The sequence below is a fragment of the Eretmochelys imbricata genome, chromosome 8, assembly GCF_965152235.1.
Source record: "Eretmochelys imbricata isolate rEreImb1 chromosome 8, rEreImb1.hap1, whole genome shotgun sequence".
NCBI lineage: Eukaryota > Metazoa > Chordata > Testudines > Cheloniidae > Eretmochelys > Eretmochelys imbricata.
In genome coordinates this window covers 8,443,099-8,461,889 of record NC_135579.1, presented here as the reverse complement: position 1 = coordinate 8,461,889, position 18,791 = coordinate 8,443,099, and the positions used below count along the sequence as shown (strand labels likewise).

General features: G+C 42.5%; 1 protein-coding gene across 1 annotated transcript in view; it reads right to left on the bottom strand.

The window, feature by feature from the left end:
* ADAMTS2 (ADAM metallopeptidase with thrombospondin type 1 motif 2) overlaps positions 1 to 18,791 on the bottom strand; it is a 261,507-nt gene that overhangs the window by 18,305 nt on the left and 224,411 nt on the right. Inside the window, exons 11-16 of the mRNA XM_077823990.1 lie at positions 9,862 to 10,007; positions 8,961 to 9,136; positions 5,059 to 5,192; positions 4,190 to 4,313; positions 3,416 to 3,496; positions 878 to 1,041 (exon numbers count right to left, since the gene is read on the bottom strand). Coding sequence (XP_077680116.1) covers positions 878 to 1,041; positions 3,416 to 3,496; positions 4,190 to 4,313; positions 5,059 to 5,192; positions 8,961 to 9,136; positions 9,862 to 10,007 — 825 coding nt within the window. The remainder of the gene's footprint in view (positions 1 to 877; positions 1,042 to 3,415; positions 3,497 to 4,189; positions 4,314 to 5,058; positions 5,193 to 8,960; positions 9,137 to 9,861; positions 10,008 to 18,791) is intronic.

Genomic DNA, 18,791 nt, shown 5'->3' with positions numbered 1-18,791 from the left:
AGATTAACTAAAACAGGTGGAAAGAATTGTAATAACCTCTGTAATAAACACAACCTTTCTTACAATGGTCTTGCAAGTTCTATGAATAATAAACTCATTACCTAACCAAAGAATGGAGTTTCCACATAAAAAATGACTTAGAGCCAGCTTCCGCTATAGTACTGAAGCCAATGGGACCATTCACGGAATATGTTGCTATTCCACGTGAGTAAAGGTATTGAAATCTGGCCCTTAGAGAATGTAATTTTTATTCTTCCAGCGGGCTAGATTTTCAACTGGTGTATATCAGCACAGCTCCACTGACTTCAGTGAGACTCTGTCAATTGACACCAGTGGAGGGTCTGGCCCACAGTATTTACACTGCATTTACTGTTTTACGATATACAGTACAGTGAACAGAGTTTGAAAGATTTGTGAATTAAAATTCTGATATGGACTAAACCACCTGAGATCCCATTAAATGATCCTCGATGCAAAAGCATCCTGTGTCAGACATTTTCAAAAGCGGGTGCAGATGTTGTTAAAGGGTAATGTACATCTGACTATGATGTGCTACACTGATTTTTTTCTTAATGTTCACATCTCAGCTGTGATTAGTAAGTTGGATATCCATTAGCTAGTAATGATTTCTAGGCCATCCACAGGAAATAATCAGGAAGGTCAGATGCTTGACATAGAACCCTGGAGTCACTGTTAAACACATTTCCAGTAAGTGGTAATGAGCGAGTTGGAAAGGGATTAAAATACATCACTTTTATTCTTAAAGCAGATGACTTAATGTGTTTCACAAAAGGAACCTATAATATACTATAAAACATTATGACTCAGTGTAACCCAGACACTGTCTTCCACAGAAGATGGTTTTCAAGTGGCTTACCAGAATGACTATTCCATTGCTCAAAGGCCCCATGGTCTGCACTGTTTCTCTATCGTCATCATTCCGGTATTCCCATTCCACACCCATGTCAACAAATACTTTAGAATCCGGTACATAGTTGTCTTCATTTAAAACGAATTTCCCTGTTTCTCGATTCTTAATTGCTATAAATAACATAACAAACATGAATATTTGGGGTTTTCATCTCATTTCTAATATTTTTTTCGGTAGAAGGCTAGATGAAAGAGCTCCAAGCATACCAGTGTCTGTTCTTCCCAGTTGTCTCATTGGTTTGAGAGAGAATTTTTTAGGCATTCTGCTTTACCTCATTTTGTTTTCTCACTCTAATACAGAGACTTCTGTGTATTTTTTTTTTTTGGCCCTGTGTCTATTTGTATTTTTCTCCAGTTACTTTTCCAGGATACACCCCTGTGATCTGAATCCATCCCTTCTCTAGTTAATTTCTGTCCTATCTTCTACTATCAGAGACCGGAGTGGTCTTTGTTTTACTGATATCCCTGGCAAATGTGTACATCTGACTCAAGCACTCCTCAGCACCTTCAGGCTTTCCCCCACCTCATAATTTAAATAAACCAACAACCACTGGCCAAGATTTTCAGAAGTAGCTAGTGATTTTAGGTGATTCCATTTCAGGGGCTCATTTTGAGACAGCTTAATAGGGCTTGATCTTCAGAAAGCACTGTGTACTCATCCTCTGAAAACCAGGCCTCTTTAAGATGTAACTAGTAGCGCTTCAAAAACTGAGGCATCCCCAGGCACCAGTTATTTTGGAAAATGTAGGCCTCTGTCAATTTATGCACCAGCAGTCTGGTTCCCTATATAGACCTTCCCTTCCCCAAATGTTTCCAGGTGCCTAATGAATGTAAACTATTCCTCTTTGCTCCATATACACATCCATACATTGAAACCCTAAGGTTTCAACAGAGTGTGGAATTGGAGGCATTTTAGAGAAAACTAAACGGGAAAGTCTTGACACAAGACTTTTTCTAGAAAACTAAATTCAACTCCCAGACATCTCTGACAACCCTCCACACCCTTAAAATACAGGTACCAATGTGTATCCCGATGTGCATCACCAAGTGGACCTCATGGCACCATGTACTGATTCCTATCACTGCAGCCTGTCTGCATTTCACATCTCTATCCCCATCCCCTGGAGTAACCTCTTTATTGCGGCAGCAACGATCAGCCTCCTCCACCCGTTAGAACATGGGTCCTATCTAAGGGAGTCTTTCCTCCATTCCATATTGTTCCCCCTCTTGATGAAACCAGCTTCCCCAAGTGGAGGAGCCGGTTCTGGGCTGGGCCTGCTCTACAATATCCCTATATCCTGCTTCTATCAACAATTCGGTCTCTTTTTCCCTCAAGTTCAGCAAACACGGCCTGAAGCTGGATTCAGAGTCATGAGCTGCTTCTGCTGGGTGCATGCAGGGAACATCTGGGCATAAGGAAAGTGGTCATATGTTCTTCAGCCTGGGCAGTAAAATAGGTAACACCACACATTGGTTTATCTGTTGCTGGTCTTCTACCCTGTCCTTTATATGGGGATGAAGGGAGTGGTTTATCTTGTGCCATGGTATCTGGTTGACCTAAGTTTTGTGTTGAAGTTTGAAGATAAAGTGTTTCTTTATTCTCTATACAGATTTTAATCCACTCCATTCACTAACAGCAGATTGAGCAGCCTACTCCTCTCAGGAATGATCTCCCCTCCTCCCCCCACAATGTCCACACTTCCCTGGGTTCACTGTCTCAGTCTAGGGTCCTGAAGGATAATTATATTAGCAGTATGTACAGGCTTGTGAAGAAGCAGGTTGAGGGGAATGGGTCACACTAATGCAACTGGTTTACCCCAAATGAAGAATGAGCCTAGTGTGTTTCCTGAATTGGTCACCATTCTGATCTGCCACAGGGCAATGAAAGGCATTTTTAAGAAGCATTTACTGAAGAGAAGCTTGAATGATTCATAGCAGAATTAGCAAGCCATTGGCTGTGAATCCACTTCCAATTAATAACAACCTATTAGACATTGCTTCTCACTGATCCCATTGCACCGTAAGGAGAAGATTTCAATTACTGTCCAAATTTTGTGATTGATCGGACATCCTAGCATCATTACTATTAACAATGGTGCAGAATTTGAAACAGAGAGAATGACAGTGCTATGCTTTGGAGGTAACTGAATGGTAATTATGGAGGTAATTTGGAGGTAATATGAATACAGGATGCATATTGTGAACTATACACGTGAAGACAATGCAAATGCTATCACACCCTCCAATGAAATTCATCACCCCATATAGCAGCAGACACACAGTGATTCTGGGATCATCCTGCAAAGGTGCTAAGTAATAAAACATGAGGGAATTAGGATCCAATTTTCTAGTAAGTTTCCTGATTTGTGCATGTAAAGGGAGGAGTGTTCTTATGCATAGACAGATGCACAAACACATTACAAGGTTGGGGGGTGGGGGAGAAGCAAACTAAGCTGTACAGAAAATATCACAAATGAATACTCACCAAGATTATGAATGGTGGCATCTGTTTCTTGTACAAGCAAGTGCCTTGCACCAGCAGGAATTTCAAACATCTTAATGTACCCTTTATTACAATATTTAAAAAAAACAATAACTGGTCAATATGACAAAAACAGAGCAAGTCTGTTTTACTCTATGTAAATGGATTTATTTTACAAAACTCAGGATGTTTTAAAGCAAGCTGGGCATAAGCAATTATGCTATTCCTATTCCTGTATCAGGTAATGAGAGAGGAAAGAGACAGTGACCTCTAGGTTAACAAAAACAGCTTGAATGCCATCAGCAACCTGATGCCACTTCAGACCAAAATGGTTCCTTATCTCCTGAAGTGAACAAACACAATGCAGAAGAGGAGGACATCCAGGTTCCAGACTGGTAATGACTGGGGATAAGATACTGTCATAGCATTCCATGGAATCAGATTCAATAGATGAGCTACATTAGTCTGCAGAGACATCTGCAACACGAATCAGTCTATAAGTCTCTTGCGGGGAACCATTAACATCACTTCCCTGTGCCAAGCATAGGCCCTGATCTTAACATAGAGGGACGATGACCTGGAAAAGGTCTTCACATACTTCCAAACTCCAGACCCATCTCAAAGATAAAGTCCTGACGGTGTCTGCTGGAATAGCTTAGCCTAAAACTATCTGCAATAGGCCTGTGTTTGTCATAGTAGCAAAAAGATCCAGAGTGAACAAACAAGAGAACTCACTGAAATCATTCACCCAAAACAATACATCTTGAATGAACTGACCTGGTTTCTTTGGTGCCCTGGAGAACGTTCCTTTCACCACCTTGCAGTGGGAGTTATCTCCACCACAGACACCACACTTATCCTCTTGCTTAGAGGAACCTATTACCCTGTCACATCCAACTTTCTGTGAGCAGAGAGGAAAGACAATGATACTTGTTTATCCAAACTTTAACTCAAATGATCCTTGGGTTCAGATATCAAACATAGGTTTTTAATATTAGCTAAAAAATTATAGTACTTCCCTGGAGTGCCCATAGGTTTTTAAACACACACATTTCCAGTCATCACAGTAATTGTAGCTTAGGTAAATATATTTTGTGATTCATTAGAGTCCTGGCTCAGGAAAGCATCACTATTAACTCAAGGGTCTTCAGCCTGTGCTTACCTTTAAACAGATGCTTAAGTTCCACTGGGATTTAAGCACTTGCTTAAAGATAAACACCCGCAGAAATGCATTGTTGAATAGGGCTATAATTCCATTGCAAACTGTAATTTAAAATACTAATGAATTATAGCAGATCCCGATTTATACAAATTGTTGGTGATTATAGCCAGATCAAATAGATACAGCATACACATCAGCTACCTTTGAACATCACTTTCTTCAAAAGTTGCTGTATGTTCATATTTCATTATACATTCCATCGCCATCAAGCCTAATGTAGGAAAAGCTTCACTGAAAGCTAACTGTCACGGTTCATCTTAAAAACACGGCACATACTACTACCCGTATAGGTAGATGCTGCTGGAATCTATTCCTACGCAAAGTGATGGCAACTGCAAATATCACACACAATATTGTGACAGTTTTTGCATCAGCTAGTCCTGAAAAATGTTAAAAGTGAAGCATCAGGAGTGATGCTACTTACCAAACAATCCCCTCGCACACAGATGCTATAAAAATCTTTATATGAGCAGCGGGTTCCATCGTGTACCATTCGTTTCATATAAACTACGTCACCAGTCTCCTTGGATTCACAGTATAGGTGGCACCTTTCTTTAGCTAGAAGACAAAATGCCCCATATTTTGTTAAGCTTGAACCGCTCCTTTGCTCAAGCTACGAATGTCAGTTTGAATGGCAGCAGTATTAGCTATCAGCCTGCATCATCATTCATACAGCGCCAAGCACACTGTCCGCATCCAATAAATGCTAAATTGTTATTATTATTATTCTATGAAGGCTCAGTTGGAAACTGGTGGATAAAAAAGAACCAATGAATTGTTCTTGGGACTGTATCTTAGGGTTTGTTGACTGCAAAAAAAGAGCCACAGCTGCGAGTCTCAGAGCCCAGGTAAACTGACCTCTTTGGCCGGGTTTCACAGCCTGAGCTCCAGCCTGACTGGGAACGTCTCTACTGCTATTTTTAGCCCTGTAGCTCAAGCCCCGCAAGCCTAAGGCAGCTGATACAGGCTCTGAGACTCACTGCCGTGAGCTTTTTTTTTTCCAGTGTAGACATACCCTTAGTGACTTAGTTGAGTTTACACTGTACATTGAGCCCAGGCTCTGAACTCAGGTTTGAGCCCATGGCCACCTTCTGTCTACACACATATCAGTCTGACCTGGGACAGCAAGCACTCAGAACCTGGCTCATAGGAGTCTGCTGGTGGGAGGGGTATCAGAGCCCGAGCCCCCCTGAGACTCAGGCAAGCCCTGTCATTTTGCAGAGTGGACAGCGCTCAAGCTGCAGACGCGAGACAGGAGGTCTGTGTAGTGCAGTACAGATACATTAGCATGGTTCTGGGACCCAGGTCCAGCAATCATAAGCCACAGTTTAAATTGCAGTGTGGATGCTCAAGCCGTAGTTGGAAACACTGAGTCCACAAGGTCGGGTCCCACAGACCTGGGTTAACAATGCAGTGTAGACATATCCAAATAGGCCATTTTACTTCTTAGGGGGCTGCATTCTGTACAGTGCAATCTGGCCTGTGTTTGGGCAGTTCAGAGCTCCACTACCTAAGGGGTGGAATTCTGCCTCAGTGCTCATCCTCACTGTATATAAAACTGAAAAAGCAGATAGGATTTTGCCCTTGAATAGTGACAGTTCAACACTGTATGTGACATTGGCTTCCAAAGACTGTTAGGAGAGTATTGGACCACACCGTTTACTCCTAAACAAAAACATACTTCTCTACTACTGCAGTGCTTGGATCAGTGATAGCTTAAGTCATCAAACAAGACAGGCACTCTGACAGACCGTGAATAAAGTCATTTTACTACCAGTATGTGTGCAAACAGCCAAACCATTGCATTTCTTTCTTTTACTCTGTTCTGAGTGAGCTGAAAACATGCAACACAGCTGAAATGACTGGTTAAGGACTGAATAAATCTAGGTCCTCAAACATGGCTTCTTTGTATCCCATTTTCACACACATCCCTTGCTTTGCCCATTGACTACTCACATAGGGTGGGCACTTAATCCACTGTATGCCATCATGTGGGCGCACAGGCCAACAGGGACAAGTCAGCCCAAATGTATGTGTATGTTCATGCAGTACAGACAAAACACCAAATTTCTAAGCCTTCTGAGGTTCAGTTGATAATAATGGGTACAGCTAGCTAAAAGCCCTTTCTTTTTTATTCTTGTCCTGGATACCCTTATAAGGAACATACCGAAGCAGCAGCTTGGTGGCCTGCTGTTTGCAGATGCTATGATTCTATGCAATGAGGAGAAGGACAGTCTAAAAGAGGATCTTGATAAATGGAGAAATGTGATGGAGAGACATGGGCTCAAAATAAGGAGAGGAAAAACAGTATGCAGGACGGTATGCAGTTTCAATAATGCGAACATGGAAGTATTATCCTTGACACTAGATGGGCAGACAATGCCGAAAACACAAACTTTCAAGTATCTGGGCTTCAGAATCTGGGAAAATGTGGAAATTGAGGAGGAAATTAGAGCTACAATAATAAATGCCAGGCTCAGATGGAGAGAGATGAGTGGTGGTGTGTGTGACAGGAAGATACCAGTAAAATTAAAAGGGAAAGTCTATAAAATGGTGGCCTGTCCAATTTTAATGTATGGCACTGAGTGTTGGGCAACAAAGAAGAACCACGAGCAAACGATCTGTTCCACAGAAATGCAAATGGATGAGTGGTGTAAGCAAGACAGACCATGTGAAGAATGAGTATGTTAGAGGCATGTTCAAAGTAACACCCATAAGTGAAAAAGTGAGTGAGTGCAAGCTCAGATGGTTTGGTCATGTAAAGAGCAGTCCTGACAACTATGTGGGTAAGAGAGTCCAACAGAGCAAGACCGAAGGAAAAAGACAGAGAGGCCAACCCAAGAAAAAATGGTGGGATGTCATAAAGGAAGATTTGTTAACATGTGATGTGATACAGGATATGGCATTGAACAGACCATTTTAGAGGGAGAGGACTCACAGAGCTGTCCCCATTAGATGGGATTAACACAAGGAAGACAACCACTAGTCAAATGAAGGGAGACGGAGACCCTAACTTCAGGCAGATCTGCCAAAGTGACTCTCTAGAGAAAAGACAGGGTAAGATAAAAATGTATATTGCTCCCAGACTCTGAATACTGTATATCCACTAAAATATTCAATTTATGTGCACTTATCTTCATAAGAGGGTAATGTGTGGCCCTGAATATGTTAGAACTGCACTTTATACCATACTTTTATGAACTTAAGGCTTGTCTACACACCAAAGTTGTATCCCTTTAACTATACTGGTATATAATTAAATGGCACAGCCCCCCACGTGTGGATGCAGCTTTACTGGCACCTGTAGCCTTATTTCTGCCCAGGAAGGGGAATAAGATGGTACAATTATTTCAGTAAAATATCACACCCCTAACTAAACCAGATATACTGATATAAAAACAGAGCAGACAAGGTAGTTGTCTGATCTAAAGCCCACTGAAGTCAGTGAAAAGAATCCCATTAGCTTCAGTGGGCTTTGGGTCAGGCTGTAGAAGAATATTTCATACACACAGGTCTGTGGGCCACATTGTTCTCCCCCTCTCTGTGGAAGAAAATGTACATCTTGAGATGAAGCCATGAAACTATCTGCATCTGCTACTCTTCAAATCCTAGCTTGCACAAGAACTGAAGAAACAAGTAAAGCAATAGTGAAAATTGTTTTGGGGAGCAATTCAGACAAATGAACTACATGGGCATTTTGCCATCAACTCCTGGTTCCCATCAACTCTCAAGTTTAATACATTACGATTGACCTTAAGAAGAGCCTTTCCTCTATTGGGATCTGAGAAACCAGATGTGGCCAACTCTGGCAAAAAATGGATGCTTTGGCACCTGGGTTCCCTATTATCCATTCTTTACTGTGGCCAAAATTTTAAAACTTGGCTGCCTGTTAGGACTCTTAATCCGTACTAAGGAATTGAACTAAATGTTCTGATTTTAAAGATGCACAGCAGCTCCTATTGACTATCGTAAAGTCTGAAATTTGTTTTTTTTATCTCCCTCATCATGTTTTCAATACATTAAGGTTACAAACTAACATGCACAACCCGTTTCTGCATCTGTATCAACGGTCTGCAACTTTGCTGATAACACAAGCAGAAGAGCCAAGGATTGAGCCAGCATGGAAAGCAGAACTGTCTGTTCACACCAAGAGGGGCTCTCTCCTGCACCAGGTTGATGCACATTGGTAAGGGGACCTGGGGAAGCCTGCAGTGCTAAAGCCCATGTGGCACCTCATTGGTAGACAATGAATTTCTGTCCCCAGAGCGGTCAGACTGGGACTAAATTTGCTACGACAACATTAGAACAAGATGGGGAATTACTAACCATCGAGATGCTCATATGGGAGCCAGTGGTGTTTCATATTCTGATATTCAAAGTAAGGATCCCATTGTCTACACTGCTCCTCTCTGAAATCATCAAACTCCTTGGGACAATCTTGAGTGTTGCAAAGCTGGAACTCATAGGTTGGCCCTATGCATGTACGGCCTCCATTAGCTGGGCTGTGAATAGGAAAGAAAAATAATGGTTAACTATAGCGTTAATGAATGAAGCAAGGGTTTTTTGTTTTTACAAATCCCTTAGGGACTGTTTCAACTTTCATTGATGTTGATAATACAATAATGCTTTCAAGACCCCTGTAATGTATTGTACTGTTATAACCAGCTTCATAGATGGGTACACTGAGGTACATAGAAGATAAATGATCTACCCTTGGGTAAAAAGTGGGTCAGTAGAAATTTTGGCAGCACATAATCCAGGAGTTTGAACTCTCAGGCTATGTCTACACTTATGGTGGCGTGCAGTACACACCACAGTGTAACTACACACCACAGTGAAAGGTTCCGGCAGCAGGGAGGCAGCAAAGAAAAATTCTGGCGGCTCCCCACTGCCAGAGCCTTTCCCCACTGCTGGAGCCTTTCACTACAAATAGCACTGTAGACATGGGAGGCACTGCTAGGGCGTTTCAAGAGTACATCCTGGGGGTTCAGGCTCCCTTCTCTACTCCCCTAAGCTGTGCCTCACCATCTATACTGCTATTTATACCCCTGCTAGCTGTGCATGCAGTGTCTGTACTCTACACGCCTCCGTAAGTGTAGACATACCCTGTTTTTAACCTCCAGTATGCAATATTCCTTGGTGCATTACTTTATCAGTAAATTAAAAGGAATTCCTCCACAATCATTCACTTTATATAAGAAAAAAAACTGGGGTATGTTGAACTTACTGTGGATTGTCACATTGCCGTGTCCTGTATTTTACCCCTGTACCGCATGTTCGAGAACAGGAGCCAAACTTACTCCATGCTCCCCAATTTCCATCCTGTTTCAAGATATCTGGAGTTAACCAGATGCAGTGACCTTTAAAGCAGTGCTAAAAGAGAACATTGAAAAGGTTAAATACTGTGTGGCTGCCATCTTGATACATTTGAACACATAGTCTGAGTACTGCGTATCATTATGGTCAATGAAATCTGAATGTAATACCCAGGTTTCATTTACAGGCATGGGTTATGAATTTCTTCACTTCTCCAGAAGATAAGAATGAGTCCACACTCTCCTGATGTGCCTACGGTCCCAATCCTGCAAACACACCCATATATAACTCTACTTAAGCACATAGAGTTAAGCATGTGCATAAGTTATTGCAGGATCAGGACCTAAGTGTGTACTACTGCTCTCTATTGCCTGGAATGTCAAACCTCCTCCAGAGTTTTATGACTCCACCTTGTGGCTGCAACCATAACTTTACAACAACTAACAGACTCATTTAGTACAAGTGGTAGAGACTTAAGCTTTTGGAACCACAGATATCAAGTGCTGTCTCTTATACCACATGCACTCAGTATATCTAGCAATGATGAGGATTCTTTTTACAACATACAGTTTCATTTCAGCACATAAAATACTGTGTAGAGGAGAGAAAGGGTTCACCCACCCACTGTGTTGAAAGCTTTAAGGCGCACAAGTACTGTCAGCGTATGTCTACCCTTCGAGCAAGGGGTGTGATTACCAACTCCAGGAGACACATCCATGCTCTCTCTGATCGAGCTTGCACTGTAAAAATAGAGCATAGCCATGGCAGTGGAAGCAACAGGAGGGGATAGCTGCCCCAAGTATGATCCCGTCCGAGACCTTGGACACATATCTGGGGCTGATGCCCCTCCCATTGCTCATGTTGCTGTGCCTACACTCTATTTTTAGCACATTAGCTTGATCAGAGCTAGTGTGGGTATGTCTCCTCAAACTGGGAATCACGCAGCCAGCTTGAAGTGTAGACATACTAGAAGAGAAATGGCATTAAATGAAAAATACTTAGCATATTATCAGGTTTCAGAGTAACAGCCGTGTTAGTCTGTATTCGCAGAAAGAAAAGGAGTACTTGTGGCACCTTAGAGACTAACGAATTTATTTGAGCATGAGCTTTCGTGAGCTACAGCTCACTTCATCAGATGCATACCGTGGAAACTGCAGCAGACTCTATATATACACAGAGAATATTCTCTGTGTATATATAGAGTCTGCTGCAGTTTCCACGGTATGCATCTGATGAAGTGAGCTGTAGCTCACGAAAGCTCATGCTCAAATAAATTCGTTAGTCTCTAAGGTGCCACAAGTACTCCTTTTCTTTTAGCATATTATATGTTCAATGCACTGTACCAGACATTAACTAATTAATCCTGACAACAATCCTACAAGGTAGGTAGGTATTATTACCCCAAATAACAGGTGGGAAAAGAGAGTGAAATGACTCACCTAAAAACACACTGTGAATCAATGGCAGAGCCAGGATTAGAACTCTGGACCACCTTACTCCCCACCCTGTGCACATTCTTTTAGATCACACTTAAAATCATGGAAAGTTTTTCACGGTGAGGTCATTAAACCACAAAACACTCTTCCAAAGGAAGTGGTGAAAGCCCCATCCATGCAGAAGTTCAAAACCAAACTCGACAAAACACAAGGAGAAACACAGAGGAGAACAATTCTCAATACTCATACCTTAGAGTAAGTAATGTCTGACCTAAAAGGTTTTCTCCATCTCTATGGCTATGTCTACACTATACACCATTTTTGGTGGTGTGTAGCTTACATGCAGCTAAATACAAGCCACAGAGAAAAGCACACCATGTCCACATGACAGTGTGTAGCTACACATCAGTGAAAGGCTCCGGCAGAGGAAAGGCAGCTTTAGTTACTCCTCATTGCCAGAGCCTTTCACTGCAGCAAGGAAGAGGAGGGGAGACAGTAAGGGAAAGGCTGCTCACCTGCCATCGGAGCCTTTCCCCACTCCTGGAGACTTTCCCTGCGGTGGCAAAGGGCTCCAGCAGCCTTTCCAGCTGTTCCCCCGCTGTTGGAGTCTTTTCCTGTGGACAGGAAAGGCTCCAGCAGTAGGAAGGCAGCAGGACACTACACTGCTAAAAAATAGCAGTTTAGACAGGAGGCATGGCTTGGGCCAGTTGAGAACTTGTGGAGTACAGTACTCCAGGTACGTGTGTCTTTACTCTACTACAGGGGTGGGCAAACTTTTTGGCCCAAGGGCCACATCGGGGTTGCGAAACGGTATGGAGGACTGGGTAGGGAAGGCTGTGCCTCCCCAAACAGCCTGGACCCTGCCCCCTATCCACCCCCTCCCACTTCCTGCCCCCTGACTGCCTCCCTCAGAACCCCTGACCCATCCAACCCCCCTGGTCCTTGTCCCCTGACCGTCCCCTCCCGGGGTCCCCTGCCCCTAACCACGCCCCGGGACCCCACCACCTATCTAAGCCCCCCTGCTCCTTGTCCCCTGACCGCCCCAACCCCTATCCACACCCCTGCCCCCTGACAGGCCCCCCAGGACTCCTGACTCACCCACCCCCCCTACTTCTTGTCCCCTGACCATCCCCTCCTGGGACCCCCATCCCTAACTGCCCCCCCAGGACCCCACCCCCTACTCCCTGTCCCCCCCCATCAGGACCACCCAGGACCCCACACCCATCCAACCCCCCTGCTCCCTGTCTCCTGACAGCCCCCCTCCCCAAACCTCCACCCCATCTGACCACCCCCTGTCCCGTGACTGCCCCCCGGAACCTCCTGTCTCCCACTACCCCTGCTCCCTTACCAGGCTGCTCAGAGCGGCAGGACAGGCTTGTTGGAAAGCCTGAGAGGTGGGAAGGCACAAGACGCGCTGCAGGGAAGGGGGGACAGCGGGGGAGGGAGCTCAGGGGCCAGGCAGGACGGGCCTGCGGGCCGAGTTTGCCCACCTCTGCTCTACTAGCTTAATCCATGCCTCACTGTCTCCACTGCTCTATGGTTTCTGATTCAATTTCAAATCCAAGAGTATAGTGGTCCTAAAGAGTTTGAAAACTGCCCCTTTGCTAAACACTAATAAGTTTCTATCTTTTCAACTTTCTCCCCTCCCCTCTTCAACGAGACCCCCCTAATACCTCAGGGCCAAATTCTCCAGTCCTTAAGGAAGATTCCCACTGAAGTTAATCAGAGTTTTTCCTCAGTTAAGGACAGTAGAATTTGTCCCTTACTTTTCATCATTCCTATAAAAGTCACACTGATGAAATGTGGGTGGCCAGAAGATATTTTAATTATTTTACACAGTTTGTCTGTTTTAACAGTTCCTGTCAAGTGAGAGGCCTGGTTCTCACACACAGATGGCCATAACAACAAGTGTAATCATTCACTTACTTTTCTTCTCATTCAAATCAACAACAACATTTTACACAGCTTAACAAGCCTGAGAATCCAAGAATTTGGCATCCAGTATAAGCAGAGCATATGGCCAAATGCATGTTGCCAGCAAAAACAAAAAGAGAAGATTTAGAACACAAAAGCTTCCTTAAAGCGTAGAGTGATTAGTGCTCAGGAAGACTAATTCTTAGAAGTGATGGACAGTCATCAATAAAGTAAATAAAAAGGGGAATAATTAGTAAAATTGTGATATGATGAATTGTTTAGTGACTTTGAATTGCTATTCAGATGATTTATTGTGTCAGTAATTTGGTTAGACAACAGCTCACAAAAATAGAGGAGAAACAGGGTTTAAGATGTTGATTCTCTATCATGACTGTAAAATACTCTACATCAAAACATAATTAAGGGATCACATTCATTCCAGAGGAGCATGAGAGTCAGTAAGGGCCAGATTCCAACACCCTTACTAACATCAAGTAATAACTGGACAGTATCATTGAGATCTCAACTACTCAGTGGCATCAGTATTTGGTCCTCTATGCCAGATGCCTTATGTCAAAGCAAAACTGGGGCACTGGACTATATGTATATTGGGCTCTAACACAGGTAAACTCTACCTAACAAAAAACAAATCTCTGCTCCGGAGGGCTCTCATCTAAAGACATGAATACAGACGGCAATGAATTTAAGAAACAAAGAGTAGCATGTACACATTATTGCTGAAAAGCTTTATGAAGGAGGTGGGTTACCCACACAATCCATTTATGGTGAATTTTCTCTGGCCTAATGTCATGAATGCTAATTCTCTCACGCTTCACAAGAATTTGAAAGTTCAGTGCTGCACCCTTCTCAGATTCTCTAGTGATGCCAGTCTGGAAGGGTGGCTTAGTCTGAACAACAGTTGAAGGGTGGCTGGGGCCTCCGTGGAAGCATGCATCAGGCTGTCAGTCCACATTTCAACCTTGTTTGAGAGAAGACGATATTCAATATTTCCTGGTCTGCAATTATCTAAAAATCCTTCTCTCATTATCAAAGCTTTGAACCATCAGGTGTGAATTTATACATTATTCTCTGACTCTCTCAGCCTGTATGAGATCAGCTACATATTTACAGCTTATATGAAATGATCTAGTGCTTGAACTCAGGGGGCAGAGGAGAGGGGAGGGGAAAGTGATGCAGCACTCCCCCAAAAAGTGATGCCATGGTTTAAACTTTTCCCTGTTTTTTTTCAGCCAGAAGCAGGAGAAAGGGGGTAGGATGCAACCACTATGAAAATCACCCATCTAAAGTACCAACAGGGCTCACAAAATGGTGAGTTAATAGAAGTGAAGCACTGTTGGCATTGTTGCTCAAGGGAAAGAAGCTGTCTCAATTTTCACTGGAGCAGTTAGTCCTATGTTGATTGCCAGTCTCCACATGGTAAACATGGAAGCTGAAGTTTAGACATCAAGAAACATGCAAAATGAGTCATCTCCAGCTCTGCCAATTCTTGTTTTGGGTTGAAAGGAGAAGAGTTTGCAGGGGGAGCTTGCACAGGAGAACAAGAGCTGTAATAGAATCCAGCACAGTATTAGATTTGCAAGGGGGAAGGAGCGTGAGGATGTCAAATATAAATAGCTTGATCTCCAGTGTAATGAAGGAACCTGGATTCTTTCCTTCCCACCATTAACCCATTTAACGTCTTAGTCAGCTGGAAAAGTGCCAATTGGAACCTCTATTCCTAACAAAAACAGAGGTTTTCATTTTAATTATGCAACTGACATTAAAGCACAAACAGTTTTTTGGTAAGAAGGAAAAAAAGGGAGGGTAAATGTAAACTGTTTTCTGAGTGGAAGAGGAGACAACTCTGCTTGTAGTCTCGCTGCTTTTTCTGGCAGAAGGGACAGTCAAAAACAAGTGCAATTTCCAGGAGAGGAAGTTTAAATCTATTACAGTAAAAGGTTCCACAGCTGATTTCAGCTGTTCTTTGAATCAAAAAGTGTACACACCAAGAAGCCACTGCGTTGCTAAGGCAGCAGTTCTCAACCAGGGGTCTGTGGCCCCCTGGGGGTCCACAAGCAGCTTTCAGGAGGTCCAACAAACAGGGATGGCGTTAGACTCATTGGGGCCCAGGGGAGAAAGCCCACACTGCCCTCACCCCACCACCCAGGGCGGAAGTCAAAGCCCGAGCAGCTTAGCTTCGCGGGGGTCCCTGTGACATGGGGCCCCAGGCAATTGCCCTGCTTGCTTTCCCATAATGCCAGCCTTGGCTTTTAGATGCAGAAAAACAGCTGTTGTGGCACAGGTGGGCTGTGGCGTTTTCATAGCATGTTGGGGGCCTCAGAAAGAAAAAAAGGGTGAGAACCCCTGTTCTAAGAGACACTGGCATTTCCAAATTAGTCTGCAAGAGAGGGCTGGTAAACCTTCTTTCTGTGTCCGATCCGGTCATAAGAGACAGGAATTGCTTGCTCTATTTAGGGCATATCCCTGTTTTTCAGCCCAAACATTTGTAAGATAGTCCCAAAGTCTGTCTGTATGTTAGGGTTTGTGCTTCTCAACCTCCTCCATGCTGTGCTGAGATCCTACCATGGAGAGATTTATTTAGACTTCCCCATCATGGCAGAGCAATGCAGGTCTGGGCCAACCTGTTCCATCTGTTGAAGCAAATTTAGTTGTGAAGGATAAAGTGAAGGCTGTCCCATAACAATGGGCTCTGCAAGCCAATAAAAGTTTCTTTGAGTGGTGAGTCAAGTATTCTCTCTGCCCCGTGGTGACTAACTTATCCGACTGTCTCCTAGAGAAGTGGAGGTCTGTTTTCTCACTGGGAAACTATCTGGACTGCCTCAAGTGCATATTAGCCTTGTCAAAATATTTTTTTCTTGGTCAATTTTTTTACAATATCTTTTAATTTCAATATTTAATAAATTCCTTGCTTTTATGAAGGAGGGAAAAAGAAAGGGTCAGCTTGGATCATCTTCTTGTTAAAATGGTGCAAGAGAGGAAAATAGCTGCTAGGTCAACTGTGTACTTTGATCTTTGGTTTGTGTGTCAAAATTCAAGAATAATGTCAACTTCATTGGCACTGAAAGATAGGAGAGTTCTTACCTCTCTAACAACAAAATAAAAGAGTGCCAGGTGGCATAAGCCGTCGCACTACTCTCTGTAGAAAGCAGATGGATTGTAGCATGCAATCTCCTTGCATGAATGCTCTTATTTCTTGTTTCTTTCTCATGGGAAAGGGCTAGCTTGCCTAAGCCAAAGCAAATGTCTCAACCAAAAAATACTAGTTTAAAAACCCTGCCAATAGATTTACAATGATTTCATGCAGTTGGAGAAGCCTGAGGCTAACAGCGGGGCTAAGAGACTCAGATACAAGTAAATAAATCATCAGCTGGAAAGCATATGCTTTTTTAGGTCAACATGCATTAAGAAGATCTAAGCTTTTTATAGTTGCTCCTTATCTGCAGATCTTACAATGCAATTTATGCAATATATTCAACTTCATATTAAGACTCCTATCCCACAAGGATTTGTGCACATGCTTCACTTTACACATGGGAGTAGTCTCATGAAAGTTAATGGGACTGCTCAGATTGCACAGTATTAAGTGCATACGTAAATCCTTGCAAGATCAAAGTTTTTTAAAAAGCAGTATAGGGCCAGATCCTGCAATTCCTCCTTCCTCAGACCTCCCTCAGTGCTGTTAAAAATTAGATTTTGCTGCAATGCAAAACAATATATGTAACAAAAAATAATACTTTGCATGACAAAAGGCAGGATTTTTCACAGTAATATTTCCTTTTCCGCCTGGGAAGGAGAAAGACAGGAAAATATTTTGTCATTTCATCACTAAAAAGAGTGAATGGTCAGCCTGTTGCAAATGAACAAAATACAATGGGTTACATTTCTCCATTTGCCCAATGGAAATCCATTTGAAAGTGCGGGAAGTGGCAAAATCTAACTCTTTAGAGTAATTATTTCCAATAATTCCTACAAGTATATTGGACTTCAAACGGAAGCATCTGAAGATAAACTGACAGGCAAAAGACTGCTGCTGGAAACTATGGATGAGTTTTGGTAAAGCTTGCTTGATCAGACAAATATGTAAGACATTAGAAAATTTAACAGTTTGTCCTCCTTTCATTACTTAATCTTAGAACTGTGTCTAAGATATGGGCTGGGAATTCAGAACAAAGACTATTATGCTGCTGTACAACATCTGCTGAAAACATTCTAGTTATCTTGTCTCTATCGTAGGTAGTCTTGGTCCCCTGACAGTTCCTTCAGTGAAGGAGAGAACAGGCTAGATTAGATTCTGTTCAGTAACATCGACTGAGGTTCGAAAAGTTCAGAGAGCAGCTATCAGTACTCTGCAAGCAACACTCTGGTGAAAATCTTTGTCCTTTAAGTCTGGTTAGTCTCCAAAACAACATCACAACCATTTCTGGCATTCAGTTCCTTCGGCCGCTGCAAAGCCAGAATGTTTTCATGACACACCAGTAGTGTTTAGATTGGCCCATCTTAAAATGGGGACTGGGAATTAATGCTGATAGCTGCAAATCTCAGAAATGGAAAACAAATGGATCTTTTTGAACCAACAACTTTAGTTGACTATTGATGGTTGTTCCTTTTTTGCCTGACATTATTCCAAAGAAAATATGTGGACAAAGTTTCAAGTTATTTTCCTCTTCCTCAGACTCTGATCAGGTAGTAAGGAATGTGTGACCTTCCATTTCATATAAAAGGAAATTGCAAAGGTAGGGCTTGACTCTCATCTCTATGTACTGTGTGAATGGTACAATCACACCCTCACAACATAATCTGTTATAGAACAGAGATCTTGGTATGGTCCAAAGTGGGTGATGACAGTACATGCATCAAAAAAGAGGCTAAAAAATAGAGGGCAAAGAGGCAAGGAAAAGATGGCAGGGAGTTTAGCTGATTTGCCTGTATTCAGAACCACCAAGTACCATCACTTTCCTGATAAATATATTGTTCAAATTTAGAGCCAGCAAATTCAAATTTAAGGACACTTTTAAAACTCATGCTATTGTGAAGAAAACTTCAGCTCAGTCTTTTGAATACTAGTTAACATATTTTTTAATTTTATATAATTTTCTAAGGATCTCTTGGAAGAATACAAAATGTTTACCAAAAAATCCGGAACGGTGTCCTTAGGGTAAGATGTTTATAATTCTATTATCCACTAAAGCTTCAAAATATGCATAAACTCTTGCATCTCCCCTGAACTATAAAATAGCCAATTTATACAGTTAGCTTTAAAATTTTTCTCTGGTCTGAAACTCAGTATGCAACATCTCAGCTGAGGTACATAAAATTCTGAAGATCTTTGTTTATAATGGAAACATTGGCTGATCCTTAACCATATCGTTGCAAGTGCAAGGCTATTATAGTTTGTTAATGTCCTTTGTTTCTTCCAATTTTTGTGTGAAGTACTAAAATGAACTGATGGGCCGTGAGGAAGGGAGAGCTA